The 24,876-nt window shown below is 44.0% G+C and overlaps 1 protein-coding gene across 1 annotated transcript in view; it reads right to left on the bottom strand.

The window, feature by feature from the left end:
- Positions 1-24,876, bottom strand: part of SH3KBP1 (SH3 domain containing kinase binding protein 1) — a 513,710-nt gene that overhangs the window by 78,301 nt on the left and 410,533 nt on the right. The window contains 2 exon segments of the mRNA XM_040338226.1: positions 1,161-1,212; positions 21,035-21,142. Coding sequence (XP_040194160.1) covers positions 1,161-1,212; positions 21,035-21,142 — 160 coding nt within the window.

Raw genomic sequence — 24,876 nt, forward strand, 5'->3', positions numbered from 1 at the left:
AGAGGATCCATCCGCTGGAATTGATCCGCGGACCGGCTCCAGCGGATAGATCCCCTGGTGTGTACAATCCAGCGGATCTGTTTCCGCTGATTTTTATCCCCTGGGATGGATTTCAAGCGGATAAAAATTTGAAGACATGCTTTAAAATCTATCCGCTTGAATCCATCCCAACGGATTGATCCGCTGGTCTGTACAGACTCACCGGATCAATCCGTCCGAATGGATCCCCCGCATGCGTCGTAATGGTTTGACGCATGCGTGGAATTCCTTATATGACAGCGTCGCGCACGTCGCCGCGTCATCATCGCGGCGACGGCGCGACACGTCATCGCGATGGGATTTCGGCGCGGATTTCGATCCGATGGTGAGTACACTCCATCGGATCCAAATCCGCGGAAATCCTCGAGAGGATTTATCCGCGGAAATCCTCTCGTGTGTACTAGGCCCTAGAGGGACATCTCATGTGAGAACTGAATAATGTAATAAATGTAGCATTATTATGCATGTGCTATATGTAGCATATATTGTATGTTACTGCTTTTTTTTTAAGAGAATATTTCATCGAGAAGACACTTTTTTGTTTTGAAGGCAAGGTTCAATATGATTAATACATGTAATGACAATGTTCAGCATTTTATTTTAAGAGTTTTAATTTGTATGCAATCAGGAAGACTCTTTCACTACATGATATTGGTAAATCTAAAGGAAATCAGACAATAAAAGTTGTATAGTGTGTATGGGGTCTTGCACTATCCTCCGCCCAGAATGACAATGTATGTTGACTGTACTTATTTATCTAGAGTGGGGGGCACTCTAATACCAGAGGTATGTTACTGACTAGAGCACCAGGTGTAAACAGAGGGGGGGGGGGGGGCACCACATCTAACGATTGGTAAGCTTCAATACGTTACATTTTTAGGTTGGAGTTTAATACAGTTTTAACTGGAATCTACTGCTGGAAAAAAAAAAAAAGTTGTTCATTATTAATTAAAATGAATGGATGCATTTTGTATCCCTTGACTATACTTTGTGTTGTGATAGTAATACATTATTGCAAGGTTTAGCTGTAGTCAAGGTGATGGGTCCTACAATTCGATCGAGTTACTTGTAACAGAGAAGATCATCATCATAATTACAATGTTACATAGATGTACACCTACCTGTTCCTGCCTTGTTTACAGGAGCTGATGGAGGGGGTGGCTTCTTAGGTCTCTGTGGAATAGCATACAAAATTATACACTTTAAAATACGTCTTGCTTAAAAAACAGGCTAGCAAACGGTTTAACCACTTCAGCCCCAGCAGAATCTACCCCCTTCCTGACCAGAGCACTTTTTGCGATTCGGCACTGCGTCGCTTTAACTGATAATTGCGCGGTCGTGCGATGTGGCTTTCAAACAAAATTGACATCCATTTTTTTTCCCCACAAATAGAGTAATAGAGCTTTCTTTTGGTGGTATTTGATCACCTCTGCGGTTTTTATTTTTTGCGCTATAAACAAAAAAAGAGCGTCAATTTTGAAAAAAAAGCTATAATAAATATCCCCAAAAAATATATAATTTTTTTTTTCTCAGTTTAGGCCGATATGTATTCTTCTACATATTTTTGGTAAAATATTGATTGGTTTGCAGTTATAGCATCTACAAAATAATGGATTGTTTTATGGCATTTTTATTATTTTTTTTTTTTATTAGTAATGGTGGTGATTTTTATCGTGACTGCGACAGTATGGCGGACACATCCAACACTTCAATGTGTAACATTGAAGATCAGAGGTTGATATCCCTTCCCCTACACCTGCACTATGTACATCTTAGACAAGTTCATATACCTTGTTTTCTACTTTTGTATGTTTACTGCATCTGAACACGTGCACTGCTGCTTTGTTTTTATCGACAAACGAAAAAAAAAAAAAAAATTATTAAAAAAAAAAAGGAATTTACTCCACAGATAAAATGATAATCTTGTCTCTTTATAAAACTCTGGTGTCGCCACATATGGAGTATTCCGTCCAGTTCTGGTCACCAATCCTCAGGAAGGATGGAACTGGAGAGAATCCAGAGAAGGGCAACAAAATTAATAAGGGGAATGGAGGACCTCAGTTCCGAGGAACGACTACAAGCATTAAACGTATTCTCCCTGGAGAAGATATGCTTGAGAGGAGATATGATAGCAATATATAAACACCGCAATGGTGATTCCAGCATAGGAAGCCTCAAGGAGTGTAAAGATCGGTCCATCTTATGAGAACGGTCTGATGGACCGTTTTCATTGGTTAACCGATGAAGCTGACTGATGGTCCGTCGCGCCTACACACCATCGGTTAAAAAAACGATCGCGTCAGAACGCGGTGACGTAAAACACAACGACGTGCTGAAAAAAACGAAGTTCAATGCTTCCAAGCATGCATCGACTTGATTCTGAGCATGCGTGGATTTTTAACCTATGGTTGTGCTTACTAACGATCGGTTTTGACCTATCGGTTACCAATCCATAGGTTAATTTTAAAGCAAGTTGGCTTTTTTTGAACCTATGGTTAAATAACCTATGGGGCCCACACACGATTGGTTTTGACCGATGAAAACGGTCCATCAGACCGTTGTCCTCTGGTTAACCTATCGTGTGTACGAGGCCTTAGATGACACTGGGCCACTCAATAACATGGAGGAGCATTGGTTAGACAACCCATTCCCGGGGATGGTGTGTGTGATACATGAATGGGGAATTTAGTATTATTAATTAGTTCTATCCCCGTCTGTCTCAGACTATAGTGGATGAGCTTGATATACCTCCCTCTGTGTGTTTTTCTGTTAACATGGAGGAGGTGCAGTTTAACATTTTTCACTGTCAGGGCAGTAAGAATACAGAATCCCTTTCACAATTGGTGGTGTCAGCAATAAGTATTGATAGTTTAAAGAAAAAAACTCTTGAATGTGCATCTTAGTGAACACAGCATACAGGGATATGGGATTTTTTTTTTTTTTTACATGAACAAACCTACACAGGTTGAACTGGATAGACTGGTTTATTTATTCAACCTAACCAACTATGTAACTATGTAAATTACGGCATTGAGTTCTTGCTGTTAAAATAGCCAAGACATACAGTACTAGAAATCAGGAGTTCAACCACTAAGCTCCAATAAAACCTTTTGGTGGACTGACCATAAAATTGCATATATGATCATAACATGTACAAGGGCTCTTCTGCAAAATATCTTTAACCTGCCTAGCGGTAATACAGTCGGGCTCGGGGTGACATTTCAGTACCATTAGCGGTAACCCTGAGCCAGACTCGGGATCGCATCGCAGTACCCTTGTCCCCTAGATCCTACGATGTCTCCCCGCTGTGTGCAAGCTGTCTCCTCGCTCGATTCACACAGTGCCCGTGTGCAGCCGAGCTCCGTTCCCTGTGACGTTGCGACGCACGTGGGTGGAGATCGGCGCCAAATTCAAAAAAGGAAAAACACAATACACATGCAGTACACTGTAATCTTACAAATTACAGTACTGTATAAAATACATACACACCCCCTTTGTCCCTAGTGGTCTGTCCAGTGTCCTGCATGCACTTTTATATAATAATGTTTTTGCTGCCTGGAAACTGGAGATTGTCCATAGCAACCAAAAGTGTCCCTTTATGTCAAAAGTGGTTCGCTATCGCTAGAAAACAGCGATAATAAATTAGAATCACTTGCAGAATTGAGCGATAGCAATTTGTGGGGAAATTCGTCATCAAACACTAAAAGTAATGACAGCGACAATTCTGCAACTGAGCAAATTTCAGTGTTTTTGATTTGATTACATTATTGAATAATTTTTATTATAATTATATTATTATTGGTTATCATTATTTATAGTTATTTATTATATTATAAATTTATGATTTTGTGTTTCAAACTTTATCATACCCGACTCCTGTTTGGTCAGATTTAAGTGAGTTATTCCTCGAGCCTCGTACACACGACCGAGGAACTCGACGGGCGAAACACATCGAAACACGGGCGAAACACATGCTCTCTTTTTGGCTCCACGGGGTCCTCGACAGTTTCCTCGTCGAAAAATGTACACACGACCGGTTTCCTCGGCAAAAAAAAAATCCCAGCAAGTTTCTTGCTGTTTTTTGCCGAGAAACTCGCTCGTGTGTACGAGGCCTAAGAATTACAGGCCTACAATATCAAAAACGCCTAATTTCCATGCAAAATAATGGTACCGCATTCAGCACCTAAAATCTGAAATAATGATACCGCCAGGGAGGTTAATAAAAAAATAATCTAACCATCTATAAATACATACACACGCAGTAGAGCTGTGTATGCATGAGATATTATCAGCAGGTTAACATGTGATGTGAAAGTAAAATTGATTATATGTGGAAAAGGTCCTAGGGAAGTGATGTACAACATTAAAAGCAGCCATTTCTGCCATTAAGCCATGAATATTTCACTCAATATAATAGATGACTTAAGCTGACCAAGGTAGGTGGGTGTAAGTTCCAACCACCACTGAATTAAACAGAAACTCCATAAATACTGCAATTTCACTCCTGATTCCTGACATTAAGTCAGGCCTATTTTGTACTTAAGGTGTTACAAAGGCAGGCAGGCATGGAGCCACGGGCAATACTCCATGTAATTATACATTGAGCCAGTTTCTCTGTTTTTTGACCAAAAGCTTTATATTTACCCTTACATGATAATATATTTTATGACCACAAGATGCACAAGTCTCCTAGCCACTGAACTCCATTGTACTCACTGTTATAATTGCACGTTTTATCTTCTTTTCTAAGAACAGATTGTAATTTACTAAATCCATTGCTCCCAGTAACGATTCACACGCTGCATAATCACCATGAGTCGAGAAAATCCCTAAAGCCATAAGAAATACTGCAAAATCCCTCAACAAATGTATTTAAATCTTTAGGCATATCTTGTACACAATATTTTTTGATTTTGAGAGGCAAAGCACTGCAGCTCAAAACCAAGCAGTGCTCTATGATATAGATACCAACTAGGCATTGTATACAGTGTACACTGCATGTAAATTCGTTGGGGTAAAAATTGGATGTTCTCTGGATATATTCTCTGCAGGTAGAATGTGAAAAATACCAAATTATGGCCACAAGATGCAGCTGAGGAGCATATTTATTACCTATGATAGGCAGCGCCATCTAGTGACCATAATGCAGTATTTTCTGCGTGTTTTGATCTTGAAAAAATATAGCCATAGAGGGCCAGATTCAGAAAGAATGGCTTAAGTTTAGGCGGGCGTAGCGTATCTCATATACACTACGCCGCCGTAACTTAGAGAGGCGAGTACTGTATTCACAAAGAACTTGCGCCCTTAGTTACGGCGGCGTATCGTAAATGGCCGGCGTAAGCCCGCTTAATATACAGTAGACTGGTAGGGGGCGTGTTGTATGGAAATGAATCGTGACCCCACGTAAATGACGCACCTAACGAACGGCGCATGGGCGAGCATGCTCAGTATCACGTCGAATTTTCTCCCTAAGTTACGCCGGCTCAATGCTTAGTCGACGTGAACGTAACCTACGCCCATCCCCATTCACGTACGACTTACGCAAACAACGTAAAATACGACGCTGTTCCGACGTCCATACCTTAACATGACTTACCCCTGCTTTTCCTTATGGAAACAGCGTATTTTAATATGCCGGGCGCAAGTACGTTCGTGAATCGGCGTATCTAGCTTATTTGCATACTCGACGCGGAAATATACGGAAGCGCCCCTAGCGGCCAGTGTAAATATGCACCTAAGATACGACAGCGTAAGTCGTATCTTAGACAAATTCTGGCGTATCTGATTCTTTGAATCAGGCGCCGAGATGCGGCGCCTTACATTCGGACTTACGACGGTGTATCTGGAGATACACCGTCGTAAATTCTTTCTGAATCTGGCCCAGAATGTTTAATTTGTCTCTTCGCACAGGGAATTTAGATGCAGTTTCAGTGGACGAAAAGCTTTGCTGATTTAATTTTTTTTCTCTAAATACACCCAATATTCACAATCACCTAACCTGCATTTGATCCCTGAAAACACACACAAGTTCTTTTAGGCCTCTTTCACACGTACGGATCCCGTGAGGATCCGTACATGTCTTAACCCCTTGCTCAGCGGGGATCGCTCCATTGATCCCCGCTGAGCCGGCAGATGCACAGGGCGGCCCATTCACACTGTTCAGGGACCGCCCTGTCAAATCTCCGCTCTCCCCTATGGGGGGGATCGCATGAACACGGACCATCTGTCCTTGTTCACCTGATCCGCTCTGCAGACGGATGGAAAAATAGGATTTTAATCCATCTGCAGAATCGGAGCATAGCGGACACTGATGAAATCGGGTGTCAGCGGATTTTCATCTGCCGACACCCGCTATCTCATAGGGATTAATGTATTCCCTTTTTCATCCATAAACAGATGGATGAAAAAGCAGACATACAGGGGTAGATTCAAGAAGCAATTGCGCCTGTGTAACCATAGGTTACACAGCACAATTGCTTACTTGCCCCGGCGTAACCAGTGCTCCTGATTCAGGAACCTCGTTACGCCGACTGCAGCCTAAGACCTGCCTGGCATAAGGCTCTTATGCCCGCATATCTTAGGCTGCATTCTTGCGGTGGCCGCTAGGTGGCGTTCCCGTTGTGCTCAGTGTATAGTATGCAAATTGCATACTAACACTGATTCACAACGTTGCGCGAGCCCTGCGTACGCAATTTACGTCGTTTACGTACGGCGGTTTTCGCGCAAGACTGCCCCTGCTATTAGCAGGGGCAGCACATGTTACGTATACCCGTCGTTCCCGCGTCGCGAAATTTGAATTTTACGTAGTTTGCGTAAGTGAATCGTGAATGGCGCTGGACGCCATTCACGTTCACTTTGAAGCAAATGACGTCCTTGCGACGTCATTTGCCGCAATGCACGTCGGGAAAGTTTCCCGACGGAGCATGCGCTCTACGATCGGCGCGGGAACGCGCCTAATTTAAATGATTCCCGCCCCCTACGGGATCATTTAAATTGCGTGCTCTTGCGCCAGGCATTTTGCCGGCGCGCCCGCGCAATTTACGGAGCTTCTGCTCCGTGAATCAAGGGCAGCGGAGCAAATTTGCGGGGGCGCAGGGCAAAAACGTTGCCCTGCGCCTCCGTAAATTATGGGCAATTCTACCTGAATCCGGGCCACGGTCTGCATGTGTGAAAGGGGCCTTACAGCTCATATTAAATAATAAGAAACCAGTGCACACATCCTAGCATTACGTGAGTGAGGTCTATTTTAGGTTGCATCCTCCCTTAGCATTTACTTTCTTAGCAATCTTGGAATCTGAAGAAAAATATACAAAGTGTAGTATTTACTGCCAGTGTTCCTATTTACATTTAATCTGAGGTAACCAAATGAATAGGTTCTGTATTTCTGTCAGAACCATGTTGCCCAACTCTGCTTCCTGTATGGTTTTAACTAGAAGTAAACAGCTGGCAAAGGTGCCAACATGGAAAACCAGGGAAAACTGAAAAAGACTCAGCATAGTGTATAAATTGTCCTCTGATTCCTTGTGATCAGAGCTTATATTTACCAAAGCAATGGAATTCAGCAAACAACATTCTTTTCATTATGCTCCATGGGTCTTCAAACTACGGCCCTCCAGCTGTTCAGGAACTACAATTCCCATCATGCCCAGTCATGTCTGTGAATGTCAGTGTGTTACAATGCCTCATGGGATGTGTAGTTCTACAACAGCTGGAGGGCGGTAGTTTGAGGATCCCTGTAATAAACTGATGAAAGCTAAAACCTGTTTTTTCGCAATTGTTGATTGTAAACTGAAGCTCTCTGCAAGCTATTCGATAAAATAGACCAATATTTGCAGAAATCAGAGCAGAAGCAGTGTGTGCTGAAATGAACAGGATAAATGTACACGGATCCATTTTATATATCATTTAATATTTCATAAAACTGTTCTCATGAATTGTACTTTACTCTCAGATGGCTTACTAGAGCTGACAGGGAGAAGGGGGTGGAGAGGTGGAAAGAGGAGAGCAGAGGGATGACAGAGGCACGTAAACTGACCATGGTATCATAGATGAGCAGCCATTATTGTGCTCAGCACACAGGCATGATCAACCAGGTACATTACAACATAGAAAGGGACAAATGACCCTGTACAGTTGTATTCAAAATTATTCAACCCCCACTGAAATTGATTGTTTTGGCCAGTTTGACACTGATTTTGATCATTCATTCATCCTGCTTACAATTAAATCAAAGAGGCACGTGTAGGTCAGTCAAATATAACATAACATTTATAATGAAATAACCACAAATGTCTTTTCTGTGCTCACATCATTATCATTTTTATTCAACCCCCAAGTGACATTCAATCTTAGTACTTAGTACAACATCCTTTTACAGTTATAACAGCTTTTAAACTTGAAGCATAGCTTGACACAAGTGTCTTGCAGCGATCTACGGGTATCTTCGCCCATTCGTCATGGGCAAAAGCCTCCAGTTCAGTCACATTCTTAGGCTTGCGCACTGCAACTGCTTTCTTTAAGTCCCACCAGAGATTCTCAATCGGATTTAAGTCTGGTGACTGCGATGGCCACTCCAAAATGTTCCAGCCTTTAATCTGCAACCATGCTCTAGTGGACTTGGAGGTATGCTTGGGATCATTGTCCTGTTGAAAGGTCCAACGTCTCCCAAGCCTCAGGTTTGTGACGGACTGCATCACATTGTTATCCACTATCTCCTGGTACTGAAGAGAATTCATGGTACCTTGCACACGCTGAAGCTTCCCTGTACCTGCAGAAGCAAAACAGCCCCAAAGCATGATTGACCCCCTGCCATGCTTCACAGTAGGCAAGGTGTTCTTTTCATCATAGGCCTTGTTCTTCCTCCTCCAAACATAGCATTGATCCATGGGCCCAAACACTTCTAATTTTGTTTCATCAGTCCACAGAACACAATCCCAAAACTTCTGTTGTTTGTCCACATGACTTTTGGCATACTGCAGTCGACTCTTCTTATTCTTTGGAGACAGCAAGGGGGTGCGCCTGGGAGTTCTGGCATGGAGGCCTTCATTACGCAGTGTGCGCCGTATTGTCTGAGCAGAAACTTCAGTACCCACATCTGACAAATCTTTTCTCAGTTCCTCAGCAGTCACACGGGGACTTTTCTCAACTCTGCGCTTCAGGTAGCGCACAGCAGTCGAAGTCAGCATCTTCTTTCTGCCACGACCAGGTAGCGTTTCAACAGTGCCCTTTGCCTTGAATTTGTGAATGATGCTCTTGGTATGTTTAACATCTTTGCAATCTTCTTATAGCCATTGCCCTTCCTGTGAAGAGTAATCACCTCTTCTCTTGTCTTCCCGGACCATTCTCTTGACTTCACCATGTTTGTAACCACACCAGTAAATGTCTAGAAGGAGCTGAGTATCACAGTCATTTTAAAGCTGCCTAATTAATGCTTATTAGGCTTTATTGCTGCTCCCTGACATCCACAGGTGTTTTCAATACCTGATTGAGTACACTTCAATGAACCTCTGTTCTTCAGAGTGGTAGTCTTTAAGGGGTTGAATAATTGTGTAAATGAAGAATTCACAAAATAAACATTTACTACTGTATTACAAAACCAATTGATGTCATTTTAGTTGCATATGGTTCTTTAAGAAGTCCTTGTAGGATTTCATTCTGAATACAATTACAAATGTACACTAAATTCCCTAAAACCCTTTACAGCATTGGGGGGTTGAATAATTTTGAACACAACTGTAGATGCGCTATGCGGTTTAACATGCTTTAACCACTTAAGGACCGGCCCCTTTATATATACGTCTGCAGAATGGCACGGACAAGCAAAGGCACGTACAGGTACGTCGCCTTTAAGATGCCGCCATTTGGTCACGCGCTCGCGACCCTGCCACCTCCCCCGTGAGTCGCACCGCGGTTCCTGCAGACTCAATCGTTGTGGGTATCCCCGCGATTGTCTCACGGAGGTATAGAGCGGGGAGATGCTTGTGTAAACAAGCATCTCCTTGCTCTACCTAGTGACAATGACACTGCTCTCCGCTCTGTGTACTCGGAGCGGAGATCAGTGTCATGTGACACACAGCAAATCCCCCCTACAGTAAGTAACACTCAATAGGGAACACTTAACCCCTACAGTGCCACCTAGTGGTTAACCCCTTCAGTGCCAGTGTAATTTTCACAGTAACCAGTGCATTTTTATAGCACTGATCGCTGTAAAAATGACAATGGTCCCAAAAATGTGCCAAAAGTGTCCGATGTGTCCGCCATAACTTTGCAGTCACAATAAAAATCGCTGATCGCCACCATTACTAGTAAAAAAATATATATTAATAAAAATGCCATTAAAAACAATCCCCTATTTTGTAGACGCTATAGCTTTTGCGCAAACCAATCAATAATCGCTTATTGTAATTTATTTACTATAAATATGTAGAAGAATACATATCGGCCTAAACTGAGGAAAAAAATATGTTTTTTTATATATTTTTGGGGGATATTTATTATAGCAAAAAGTAAAAAATAGTGAATTTTTTTCCAAATTGTTGCTCTATTTTTGTTTATAGTGCAAAAAAAAAAAAAAAAACCTGCTTTAAACCCGATCAAATACCACCAAAAGAAAGCTCTATTTGTGGGGAAAAAAAGGACGTCGATTTTGTTTGGAAGCCACGACCTGCGCAATTGTCAGTTAAAGCGAGGCAGTGCAGAATCGCAAAAAGTGGCCCGGTCTTTGACCAGCAAAATGGTCCGGGGCTGAAGTGTTTTTTTGGGGTTACAGCCACTTTAAGTCTATTGGGTGAAGGAATGGCAAGTGGCAATGAGTACTCCATCGAGAGAGCAAGGGAATAAAACTTCTGGCCTGTCTGCAACCAGCCACACTGGCACTGCAAGTAACTGCATGCAGAGTTCTTACAAGTGCAAGGTAGATAGAAAAGACAAAATTGAGAACAACCTTAGCTAGAGGATAAGTATAGAATTCATGGAAAGTGAGCTGAGCAAGCCAGAGGTTTTATACTGTCACACTTCCACTGAATTTACTAAATTCTATATAGATCAAAAGTGTTAGTACTCTCATAGTAGGATTACATTGTGCAGAATCACCTTGCAAATGCTGTGATATTTCACGTTTTTTCAATTGAGAAAGACATATAAAATGTCACAGGAGAGATCCTTCTGTGTGTAGTATTAGGGTTTCAGTCACTTTGAGTTATATGAACAAGAAAAGGGATATAGGACCAATATTCACAACAGTATGGATGCGGGACGCCCAATTTTCAGGGGGTCAAGCAACTGGATAGTAAGGCCTGCTGGGGATAATTTTGTCCCCTTGCAGATATAGATTTCACATATGCTTGTTTGGGTGACTTCTCGAATGATCATGTGCTGGAAATGCAGTTGGATTCTAAAGAATGGTGTGTGTGAGAAAACAAGCCCCAAAAAAATAGTTATTGGTAACAGAGGAACCCATAGGATGATAATGCTTAAAGTGTTTCGAAAGGTAACCCCAGATCTCATATTTAAAGCGGAGGTTCACCCTAAAAACATAAATTTAACATTCCATTCAGCATAATTCCAACATTTACACTATGCCGTTTTTTTTTTTCTTTTGCTTCCGGGTTCTCACTCCCGCGGGAGTAGGCGTTCCTATGCAGAGGCTAGATGATTGACACCTCGTGAAAAACTTCCCCCCGGCGCATAAGGCGCGTCACCAGTTTTCCAAAAGTAGCCGAACTGCTAGTCGGCTCTATACAGCACCTGTGCCTGCTGTGTAGAGCTGACTGCGCAGGTGCCGTATAGAGCTGGCTACTTTCAGAAAACTGGTGACGCGCCTTATGCGCCAGGGGGAAGTTTTTCACAAGGAGTCAATCATCTAGCCTCTGCATAGGAACGCCTACTCCCGCGGGAGTGAGAACCCTTAAGTCGGGTGGAAAACAACAATAAGACGGTATTGTACAGCAAAAAAAAAACGGCATAGTGTAAATGTTGGAATTATGCTGAATGGAATGTTAAATACATGTTTTTAGGGTGAACCTCCGCTTTAAGAGGACCTGTCATGCTTTTTTCTATTACATATAAGGGATGTTTAAATTCCTTGTAATAGGAATAAAAAATAAGTAAAATAAATAAGAAAAACATTTTTTTTTTAAAGCGCCCCGTCCCGACGAGCTCACACGCAGAAGCGAATGCATACGTGAGCAGCTCCCGCATATGAAAATGGTGTCCAAACCACACTTTTGAGGTATCGCCGCGATCGTCAGAGCGAGAGCAATAATTCTGTTCCTAGACCTCCTCTGTAACTCAAAACTTGCAACCTGTAGAATTTTTTAAATGTCGAAAGGTGAATAATTCCGCGCTGCCCTGGTGGTGAGCAGCTAACACAACCAATCAACAAGTGGTAAAAACAAATATTACATAAAAGTGTATCGCTAAACATAAATGAAAGTGCACCTGATGGTGAGTGAACACAGTGCCAAAAAAATGTTCAATATTAAATAAATGAAAAAAAAAAAAATATATATATATATATAAACAAATATCTAAAATTAGACCAGAAATGGGTACACTAAAAAAAGTCTCTAATATCGATGAGTCTCTGATATTAGTGATTGAATGAAAAAATTCAAAAGTGGCGATTTCCTCAGTTGTGAAGATTAAAGTGAAAAACTGGGATAGAATAGGATCAACCGCCACCATGCAACCTGTAGAATTTTTTAAATGTCGCCTATGGAGATTTTTTTTTCCACGAGCGGACGCAATTTTGAAGCGTGACATGTTGGGTATCAATTTACTCGGCGTAACATTATCTTTCACAATATATAAAAAAAATTGGGCTAACTTTACCGTTGTCTTATTTTTAATTCAAGAAAGTGATTTTTTTTCAAAAAAAAAAGTGCGCTTGTAAGACCGCTGAGCAAATACAGTGTGACAAAAAGTATTGCAATGACTGCCATTTTATTCTCTAGGGCCTTAGGAAAAACATGTATAATGTTTGGGGGTTCTAAGTAATTTTCTAGCAAAAAAAATTGTTTTTAACTTCTAAACACCGAGTCTGAAAAACTGGCTCAGTCCTTAAGTGGTTAAGAGGACCATTTACATCAAGGACTAGTCTTTATTAACCACTTGCTGACGGCCGTACGACTTTGTACGGCCTCAGCGCGGCTCCCAATCTCTAACAGGCCGTGTTTTTACGGCCTCTCCTTTACACGTTCCCCGCGCGCGCTCCCGAGCGCGCGGCGGGGAACTTCTGTACTGGCCGTGTCCCTTGGACACAGCCAGTCACAGATCGCCGTGAACGGCCAATCGGAGCGGCCGTTTCCTAGGCGATCTGTGCGGCCAATGAGAGATGATCTCATATGTTTACATATGAGATCATCTCTCATTCCCGGCTCTCGCAGACAGCGGTGCTGTCAGGGGAGAGAGGAGACGGATCTGTGTCTCTTGTACATAGAGACATAGATCGGTCACCCCCCCAGTCACCCCCCCTCCCCCACAGTTAGAACACTATATAGGACACACATTTAACCCCTTCCTCACCCCCTAGTGTTAACCCCTTCCCTGCCAGTCACATTTATACAGTAATTAGTGCATATTTATAGCACTGATTGCAGTATAAATGTGAATGGCGCCAAAAATGTGTCAAAAGTGTCCGATGTGTCCGCCATAACGTCGCAGTCCCAATAAAAATCGCAGATCGCCGCCATTTCTAGTAAAAAAAAAGCATTTATACAGTAATTAGTGCATATTTATAGCACTGATTGCAGTATAAATGTGAATGGCGCCAAAAATGTGTCAAAAGTGTCCGATGTGTCCGCCATAACGTTGCAGTCCCAATAAAAATCGCAGATCGCCGCCATTTCTAGTAAAAAAAAAATTTATACAGTAATTAGTGCATATTTATAGCACTGATTGCAGTATAAATGTGAATGGCGCCAAAAATGTGTCAAAAGTGTCCGATGTGTCCGCCATAACGTCGCAGTCCCAATAAAAATTCGCAGATCGCCGCCATTTCTAGTAAAAAAAAAAAAAAAATAATAATAATAATTCTGTCCCTTATTTTGTAGGCGCTATAACTTTTGCGCAAACCAGTCGCTTATTGCGATTTTTTTTTTTTTTTACTAAAAATATGTAGAATACGTATCGGCCTAGACTGAGGATTAAAAAAAAACGTAAAAAAAAAAATTGAGCTATTTATTATAGCAACAAAGTAAAAAAGAGATTTTTAATACAGCTTACCTGTAAAATCTTTTTCTTGGAGTACATCACGGGACACAGAGCGGCATTCATTACTATATGGGTTATATGGAGTACCTTCAGGTGTAGACACTGGCAATCTCAAACAGGAAATGCCCCTCCCTATATAACCCCCTCCCATAGGAGGAGTACCTCAGTTTTGTAGCAAGCAGTATGCCTCCCAAAATGGTCCTCAAAAAAGAGGGGTGGGAGCTCTGTGTCCCGTGATGTACTCCAAGAAAAAGATTTTACAGGTAAGCTGTATTAAAAATCTCTTTTTCTTTATCGTACATCACGGGACACAGAGCGGCATTCATTACTATATGGGATGTCCCAAAGCAATGCTTACAATGAGGGGAGGGAGAACATCTCCAAGACAAAAGGATTTAATTTAGAGATATACTCAAATCATAATAAATCCAACTTAGTTGAGAAAAATAATTTTAAATTTTAAATTTAACTCAAAAAAGAGGAGCCCCCGGAATCCGAGGGTCTCAAACTGCAGCCTGCAGCACTGCCTGCCCGAAGGCAGTATCAGTATTCCTTCTTACGTCCAACTTGTAGAATTTTGTAAACGTGTGGACAGAAGACCGGGTTGCCGCCTTGCAAACTTGAGCCATAGAGATCTGGTGGTGTGCTGCCCAGGAGGCGCCCATGGCTCTAGTAGAATGAGCCTTTAATGATACTGGAGGAGGCAACCCTTTCAAGCCGTAGGCCTGAGTGATTAATTGCTTAATCCACCTAGAAATGGTGGACTTTGCAGCTGCCTGCCCCTTCTTGGGCCCCTCCGGTAGAATGAACAGCACATCTGTTTTCCGGATCTTCTTTGTAGCTTTAAGATAGGCCTTCATGGCCCTGACAATATCCAAGGTATGCAGCAACCCTTCCTTTCTGGAAGTAGGTTTAGGGAAGAAGGATGGTAATACCAAATCCTGGTTCAAATGAAAACTGGATATGACCTTCGGTAGGAAGGAAGGATGAGGGCGGAGAACGACCCTGTCCTTATGAAAAACAAGATATGGTTCCTTACAGGATAAGGCCGCTAGCTCCGAAACTCTTCTTGCGGAAACTATGGCAACCAAAAATACTAACTTCCTTGTCAGTAGAACCAAAGGAATTTCAGCCAACGGCTCAAACGGTTGTTTCTGTAAACTTGACAGAACAAGATTTAAATCCCACGGACAAAGCGGGGATTTAACTGGAGGTCTAATACGTAAGACCCCTTGAAGGAAGGTCTTAACCAGCGAGTGGGTGGCCAGCGGCCGCTGAAACCACACTGACAGAGCAGAAATCTGTCCTTTGATTGTGCTTAATGCCAATCCTTTATCCACTCCTAGCTGGAGAAAACTTAATACTCTATCGATGGTAAATTTGCGAGAAAAGCCATCGCTTGGACTCACACCAGCCTACATAGGCCTTCCAGACCCTGTAATAAATCACCCTAGAGACCGGTTTCCTGGCTCTGATTAGGGTAGAGACTACTTTCTGAGACAGACCTCTACCCCTGAGAATCAGGGATTCAGCTTCCAGGCCGTCAAATTTAGATGCCGTAAGGCAGGGTGGAGGATCGGACCTTGCGATAGCAGGTCTGGCCGTAGAGGAAGAGTCCAAGGGTCTCCCACTACCATCTTTAGGATGAGTGAGTACCATGCCCTTCTGGGCCATGCTGGAGCTACCAGGATGACTGGTATGTGTTCCACCCGGATCCTGCGCAGCAGGCGGGGTAGTAACTGGAGCGGGGGAAACGCATAAAGAAGTTTGAACTGATGCCAAGGGCAAACCAACGCATCGGTTCCGCAGGCCATCGGATCCCTTGAGCAGGATATGAACCTGTCTAGTTTCTTGTTGAGTCTCGATGCCATGATATCCACGTCCGGCACTCCCCATCTTTGGCAGAGTGCTTGAAAGACTTGTGGATGCAGAGACCATTCCCCCGGCCATAGAGTCTGGCGGCTTAAGAAGTCCGCCTGAAAGTTGTCCACTCCTGGAATGAATATTGCCGATATGCAGGGCACATGCGCCTCTGCCCATAGGAGAATCAAGCTCACCTCTCTCTGAGCGGCTTGACTCCTGGTTCCCCCTTGGTGATTTATGTATGCCACGGCCGTGGCATTGTCTGATTGAATTCTCACCGGGAACCCCTGCAATTTTGACGTCCAAGCCCTGAGGGCTAGTCGAGCAGCTCTGAGCTCCAAGATGTTGATGGGCAACTGCTTCTCTGGCTTTGCCCAAGTACCTTGGCGAGTGCAACCATCCAAAATTGCTCCCCAGCCCGTCAGGCTGGCGTCTGTGGTCACTATCTTCCAAGCCACTGGGCTGAAAGACTTCCCCTTCAGTAGATTCTGAGGGTCTAACCACCAACACAGACTTTGTCGGACTCTTGATAAGAGCGGCAACGGGATATCCAAGGCCTGTGGCCTTCTGCTCCATGCTGACAGGATGGCTGCCTGTAGGATGCGAGTGTGGCTCTGGGCGTATGGTACCGCCTCGAACGTGGCCACCATCTTGCCTAGTAACCTCATACATAGGCGAATAGTCGGTTCTTTCTTGCTTAGAACCAGTAGGATTAATTCCTTGATGGCTTTTACCTTCCTCAGAGGTAGGAACACTCCTTGTTGTTCTGTGTCTAATCTCATGCCGAGATATTCCAACTGCCTTGTGGGCTGGAAAGCTGACTTTTCTCGATTTAGGACCCAGCCGAACCTCTCGAGGTATTGGACCGTGAGGGCCACTGCTCGCTCCAAGCCGGGAGACGAGTGGTCTATGACTAGGAGGTCGTCCAGGTATGCTAGGATCGTGACCCCTTGGATCCTTAGCTTGGCTAGGATCGGAGCTAGGACCTTCGTGAACACCCGGGGGGCCGTAGCCAACCCGAAGGGAAGCGCCACGAATTGGAAGTGACGCGAAGCCACCATGAAGCGTAGATATCTTTGATGTGGCTGATAAATTGGAACATGAAGGTAGGCATCCTTTATGTCTATGGACGCCATGAAGTCGTCCTTCTGGAGTGTGGCAGCTGCTGACCGCACGGATTCCATCCGAAATGAGCGGATCTTTAGATATGCATTTACCATCTTTAGGTCCAAAATTGGCCTGACATCTCCATTGGGGATGATGAATAAATTGGAGTAGAAACCCAGCCCCTGTTCCAGGACTGGCCGGAATCCGAGGCGGATCGTTTGGAATCCTCGACTCCTGGAAATGAGGAGGAGGAAACCTTAGGAAATCTAATTTGTAGCCTGTGGCCACGGAAGACCGTACCCACTCGTCGGGAATGCTGGCTTCCCAAATCTCTGAAAAGAGTCGCAGCCTTCCCCCCACCTTCGTGGGTGGGGGCGCCCCTTCATAAGGTTGGCTTGGGGGCTGGTTTTGCTGGTTTGCGAAACCACTGCCTTTTGCCTCTAACAGCCTGTCCTTGTGATTTGCTGTTGAAGCCGAAGTTTGCTTTTGCAGGAGGCCGTCGATACTGCTTGGCATTAGAGGGCCCCTGCCCAGGGGAATACTGTCGTTTAAACGCAGGCCCCTGAACCTTCTTCTTAGTTGGCAAGAGAGTACTCTTGCCGTTTGAAATGGTCTGAATGTATTTATCTAGGTCTTCTCCGAAGAGTCGTCCTCCATGGAAGGGGAACCCTACCAGGAGCTTCTTGCATGGGGGCTCAGCCTCCCAGCTTTTTAACCATAAGAGTCTTCTCATATGGATAAGGGATAACGATAAACGTGACGCTTGCTGGATAGAATCCTTGATTGCGTCTACCGTAAAACATATGGCCTTAGGGACATCCGAAAATTCTTCTGCCTGCTGGGCAGGAATAAGTTTAAGCATCTGCTTAAATTGATCCGATAATGCTTGAGCGACCCCAATCGCAGCCACAGCTGGCTGTACTACTGCCCTGCAGTAGTGAAGGAGTTCTTAAGTAGTGCTTCCAAGCGCTTATCAACTGGATCCTTGAACACCTGTATGTTTTCTACAGGGCATGTTAACGATTTGTTAACACATGAGATGGCTGCGTCCACTGCAGGAGTAGCCCATCTTTTGGAAAATTTTTCTTCCATAGGATATAGGACAGAGAACTTCTTAGGTGGTAAGAAGATCTTATCTGGCTTGTTCCAATCTTGGAACAAAACTCCCTCTAATAGAGGATGGATCGGAAACACAGCATTGCTTTGAGGCGCCCTCAGTGAGCCCAAAGCTGAAACCGTCGATACCTGGAGATCTGGTACTGGCAAGTTGAATGCCTTATGGACCAAGTCCGACAATCCTTGAATCCACCAGCTCTCCCTCAGGGAGACTGCCCCAGACTCCTCTGTATCCGGATCTTCGATCCCTGAACCTACTTGGTCCTTGTCCAAGAGGTCGTCCAATTCCCCTGAGGAAAGGACCTCCTCTTCTGAGGGTCCGCGCTCGGGCGACGGAGATCTATTCCGCTTACTGCCCCGCATAGCTGCGGCTATCATTTTACCCATGCTTTTCTGCATCTCTTTTAAAGAGGTGAGTAATACCTCCTCCGTGACCATCTTAGGGTTGGACTGACCCGTGTCAGCTCCAGCCCCAGATCCCGATGGCCCCAAGGCTCCCTGTGGGGAAAGCAGCGGCATAGCATTGTCCGAGACCTCAGACTCTCTGGGGGAATCCCCACCTCTTGTACCCTTGTTTTTTGATGCCATGGTACAATACCGAGGTACACCTGCTACTTATTGGTACCTGGGACTTATAAATAGTTAAATGCCCAAACACCTGTTTGGGGGATAAAAAATGCTTCCTCTCCCCTAGATGACACTTTTTTTTTTTTTTTTTTCAAAAAAAAAATCTTTTTTTTTTTTTTTTTTTTTTTTCAAATCTAGGAAAGAAAAAACATTCTGTCCCCCTGAGTAGTATTGCAAGAAAAACTATGAGATGGAAAAGAAACAGCCTATTCCTAGGCTTGAAAACAGTCTTTCTGAAGACTGCAATATTCTTTCTGGCCACTGTGTGTCCTCGGCGCCCCGTGCTTGCCGTTCTGGTCTTTCCTCCTCAGTTCCAAAGTATTGAATGAGCTATATGGAACAAACAAGGAAGGGCCGCCCCTTCCTTAAGCCACTGACCCGCCCTTCCCCCCCAGCAATCTCAAACAGGAAATGCCCCTCCCGACAGGGGGGGGGGTGGGGTTGGGAGGAAGGGACCTCTCTGCTCCAGCAAACTGCAGCCTGCAGCCTGGAACCATGAGGAGGCCGTGAGGAGGAAGACTGAATGGAGCATCGCCTGGAGGCTTGCAGGTAAGCACAGCTCTCTGACACACACATATACTTTTATATCACAGGCCCCACTCAATGCTTTTCCAACACTACAAGGGAGGTCACATCTTATGGGGAATAATACATATAGAGCCATCCTATCTTTATGATATGTGACTAGTTTGCCAGATGCAGTGCATAACTTTAGGCATGTCCCCTGTGACCCCCCAGAAAAAACCTGCTAAGAACCAAGTTCCGCAAGTTTTTCCCCTCACTTACCTGCTCCATGCCGCAGGACTTTGCCAAGCAAGAGGCCCAATCTTCCCCCATCTCGGTGGGGATGTCTAGACCTTCAGGCCCTGGGTTCCTATGAAGGATCCACTGTCCTGGGCCCATATAGCACTCTGGCAACAGAAACATTAGGCACCCAAAGGTTTCTAAGTTCTGGGCCCAGGGTCCAGCTCTCTAAAAAGAAAAGCATTATGGGCTATACCCCAAGGGTTTGGGGTCCGGTTACTGACCACTTTAGCGCTGAGGCTTTTTTGGACAGAACCGGTTAGCTCACCTAATCCCAAGGATGTGGAGGCAAGCTAAACCATGACTAACACCTAAGACACTGGCGGAAAAACTGAGGTACTCCTCCTATGGGAGGGGGTTATATAGGGAGGGGCATTTCCTGTTTGAGATTGCCAGTGTCTACACCTGAAGGTACTCCATATAACCCATATAGTAATGAATGCCGCTCTGTGTCCCGTGATGTACGATAAAGAAAATATTTTATTTTTTTTCAAAATTGTCGCTCTATTTTTGTTTATAGCGCAAAAAATAAAAACCGCAGAGGTGATCAAATACCACCAAAAGAAAGCTCTATTTGTGGGGAAAAAAGGACGTTAATTTTGTTTGGGAGCCACGTCGCACGACCGCGCAATTGTCAGTTAAAGCGACGCAGTGCCGAATCGCAAAAAGTCCTCTGGTCAGGAAGGGGTTTAAGTGCCCAGTAAGGAAGTGGTTAAGCATTGATTGCATATAAACAGTCAACTCATTTCATGGTGCTAATCAATAAAGCACATTCCCTCATGTAAAAAATCCTCTTGCGACCGCTGCCGGATTTCTGTCTGATGGTTGTACACACCATCAGACAGAAATCCACGCGTAAACAATACGTGGGGCGTGGCCGCGCCGCCGCCGCGACGATGACGCGGCGACGTGGGCGGCCCTGGAAGTTCAAAGCATCCACGCATGCGTCGAATCAGTACGACGCATGCGAGGGATGGCGGTCGGTCGGACGTGTCCGGTGAGTCTGTACAGACGACCGAATACGTCCCACGGACAGGTTTCCAGCGGACAGATTTCTTAGCATGCTAAGAAATTTTTATCCGCTGGAAACTGTCCGATCCGCGGGACATACCACAAAAGAATGTAGTCCTCTGTAAAGTATTTTCGAGCCAAATAATTTTACATGCTTGACTAAGGGGCTGCAAGAAAGAGAATGGCTCCTTCCTGTAAAAATAGTATAATCTACAACTCATTAAAACAAAAGTGACACCTAGATATGGGTACTTACATGGATTTCTTTCTCAAAATCTGCAGGAAGAGTCTTGACAAAATTGTCCGGGAACACGCCTCTTCTGCCATTTATCTCTCCTTCCCACCAACCTGCATCCACACAATCCTAGAAAAAACAGAAACAGTACCTCTAATTTCTTTTTCCAGTATATACAATACACTGGGGCTGATTTACTCAAACTGGAAAGTGCAAAATCTGGTGCAGCTCTGCATAGAAACCAATCAGCTTCCATTTTTTTTTTAGTAAATATACCCCATTGTATGGCTACATTATTTAAAAGATAATTTGCTTTAGGAAGAACATGTGCCAAACTGTAGTTCTTCTGATCTCTGGGCTCCACATTGTTTTTAATTACAGGCATTCGATCAAACTAGAGCAGTGGTGTCCAAACTGCGACCTGGGAGCCAGATTGCATGCCTTTATCCGGCCCTTGGGGCACTATTCCTTCTACTGGTACAAGACACTATTCATCTCACTAACACCAACTTTGGGGCACCATTCTTCTTACTGACACCAATGATGGGGTACTATTCTGTCTACTGACACCAATGTTGGGGCACTATTCCTCCCACTTTTACCAATATTGGGGTACTATTCCTCCTACTGACACCAATCTGGCCCCCCTACAGTCTAAAGGACACTAAACTGGCCCTTTGTTTAAAAAGTTTGGAGACCCCTGAACTAGAGTGTTTAGGCACAACAAAAACATCAGTGGGAAGAAATTGAGATCAGTGTTCGTCAGTAATGGAAGTGCCTATATATTTTAACAAGTGGCATGGTGAAAGAACTGGGGGGTAACTGTAGTTTTGGCAATTAGATGAATAACAGGCTCCACCTGAGCGAGACTCAATATTCTACCCGCCGACTTCTATGTCACTATAGGACACAGCAGTGATGTTGGGGTCAATGGGAAGAAAAATTGAGCTCAGAGGAAAACCAGGAGGTAGTCACTGAGGCCCCGTACACACGTCCGAGAAACTCGACGGGCAAAACACATCGTTTTGCTCGTCGAGTTCCTTGTGAAGCAACCGAGGATCTCGGGGAGCCGAAATTTCCCATTAAACAACGAGGAAATAGAGAACATGTTCTCTATTTGGCCCGACGAGATCCTCGTCCGCTTCCTCGGCCAAAAGTGTACACACGACCGGGTTTCTCGGCAGAATACAGCTCCGATCGAGTTTCTGGCTGAATTCTGCCGAGAAACTCGGTCGTGTGTACTGGGGGCTCACAGGAGTGATGGTTTTTGAAGAGACCCTGTGAGATAATATCACTTCATTAGAGCAGTGTTTAATGGCATGGGTAGCAGGAGAGGCAAAACAAAATCTCCTTTTTGCACTTTCAGTTAAAGGGGTTGTAAAGACAAAAATATTTTCCTCTTAAATTAAAGTCTGACAGTAGCTGATAAAGTAAAAAATAATGTTTTGCATTATAACTAGTTTGATACCTGTTAAAATCGAGCTGTTTTATTCACCTCCAGCACTCCTGAATCATTATTCTCACTGACTTCCTGGTTTGCGGTGCGCATTCATTCTTGCTACATCACGGCCTAATGGGAACTACAGTTCCCATTAGGCTTAGCCTCCATGCCTGTGAGGGATAAGAGAGCATCTTCACGCAGGGCTGTAGTCATAGGGAGGGGGTGAGCACATTCTGCTTTCCACCATGCAAAACAGCCCAGATGCTGGTGGAAAGCAAGAAGAGGAGTGACAGGAAATGGCATTTTCAATCCTGGATTACTGTATTTTGGAGGTCAAAAGGAAAAACGAGGTAAGTGATATTTAAATGCTCTAGCTTACAGCAATCAATTGATCTAATAAAAAACAAACCTTTAGTGTTCCTTTAAGCAACAGAGTCACTTTAGGGCCCTTACCAAAGGTAAGGTTTAATTTAATTTGCAAGTTTAATTTAAGATAATCAGGGGGAAACAGCCAGCTACCCTATAGAATATTAAAGGGGTTGTAAAGGTTATTTTTTAATTTCTAAATAGGTTCCTATAAGCTAGTGCATTGTTGGTTCACTTACCTTTTCCTTTGATTTCCCTTCTAAATGTTTTTTTTTCTTTGTCTGAATTTTTCACTTCCTGTTTCTCCTCAGTAAGCTTGCCCCCATCGTCCGAGCCTCTCTGACTGGGGGTTAGTCAGCATGCTCGCCCCCTCCCTTGGGACTACATCCCTGTGTTCATAGCATCTCCCCGCAGGGATGTAGTCCCAAGGAAGGGGGCGAGCACGCTGACTAACCCCCAGCTAGAACGACTCGGACGATGGGGGCAAGCTTACAGAGGAGAAACAGGAAGTGAGAAATTTAGACAAAGAAAAAAAACATTTAGAAGGGAAATCGAAGGAAAAGGTAAGTGAACCAACAATGCACTAGCTTAAAGGGGTTGTAAAGACAAAAATATTTTCCTCTTAAATTAAAGTCTGACGGTAGCTGATAAAGTAAAAAGTAATGTTTTGCATTATAACTAGTTTGATACCTGTTGAAATCGAGCTGTTTTATTCACCTCCGTCACTCCTGAATCATTAATCTCACTGACTTCCTGGTTTGCGGTGCGCATTCATTCTTGCTACATCACGGCATCAGGAACTACAGTTCCCATTAGGCTAGGCTTAGCGTCCATGCCTGTGAGGGATAAGAGAGCATCTTCATGCAGGGCTGTAGTCATAGGGAGGGGGTGAGCACATTCTGCTTTCCACCATGCAAAACGGCTCAGATGCTGGTGGAAAGCAAGAAGAGGAGTGACAGGAAATGGCATTTTCAAACCTGGATTACTGTATTTTGGAGGTCAAAAGGAAAAACTAGGTAAGTGATATTTAAATGCTCTAGCTTACAGCAATCAATTGATCTAATAAAAAACGAACCTTTAGTGTTCCTTTAAAGGAACCTATTTAGAAAATAAAAACAAACCTATACAACCCCTTTAACTACCAGCAAATTTGACCATAGTTGGAGAAAACTGTCCACGATGCTAGGTGCTTATAATGTGCAAGATTGCAAGTGAGGCCCCGTACACACGACTGAGTTTCTCGGCAGAATTCAGCCAGAAACTCGATCGGAGCTGTATTCTGCCGAGAAACCCGGCCGTGTGTACACTTTCGGCCGAGGAAACCGACGAGAATCTCGTCGTGCCAAATAGAGAACATGTTCTCTATTTCCTCGTCAATCAATGAGGAAATTTGGCTCGCCGAGATCCTCGGCGGCTTCACAAGAAACTCAACGAGCAAAACGATGTGTTTTGCTCGTTGAGTTTCTCGGCCGTGTGTACGGGGCCTCAATGGATTCCTCACTACCGACATCTACTGATTCTCATACTGATCCTTCCTTAAAAGCAATTCCAGGTGACAAGTGCAAACTATCGGTGAACTTCAAATGCTGTCCATTAGAAAACTGCTAGTGTGCTAAAGACAGATGTGATCAGACCTCAATCAAGTTGCTATTGCTGGTAGGGAGACACATAAAGTAATCTTTGGGGCTGAAGCCTCGTACACACGACCGAGGAACTCGACCGGCGAAACACATCGTTTTCCTCGTCAAGTTCCTTGTCAGGCTGTCGAGGAACTCGACAAGGCAAGTTTCTCCATTCCCGTCGAGGAAATAGAGAACTTGCTCTCTTTTTGGCTCGTCGAGTTTCTCCACAGTTTCCTCGACGAAAATGTACACACGACCGGTTTCCTCGGCAAAAAAATATCTCCCAGCAAGTTTCTTGCTGGTTTTTGCCAAGAAAATTGGTCGTGTGTACGAGGCCTGAGTCATAAAAGGGGAAAGAAGCAAAATGAAAAGTGGTGGTGTTGTCCAAAGAGGCCAATATATATATATTTAATTGTCCTTAACCACTTGCCGAC

This window comes from Rana temporaria, chromosome 2 (genome assembly GCF_905171775.1).
Source record: "Rana temporaria chromosome 2, aRanTem1.1, whole genome shotgun sequence".
In the NCBI taxonomy this organism is placed as follows: Eukaryota; Metazoa; Chordata; class Amphibia; order Anura; family Ranidae; genus Rana; species Rana temporaria.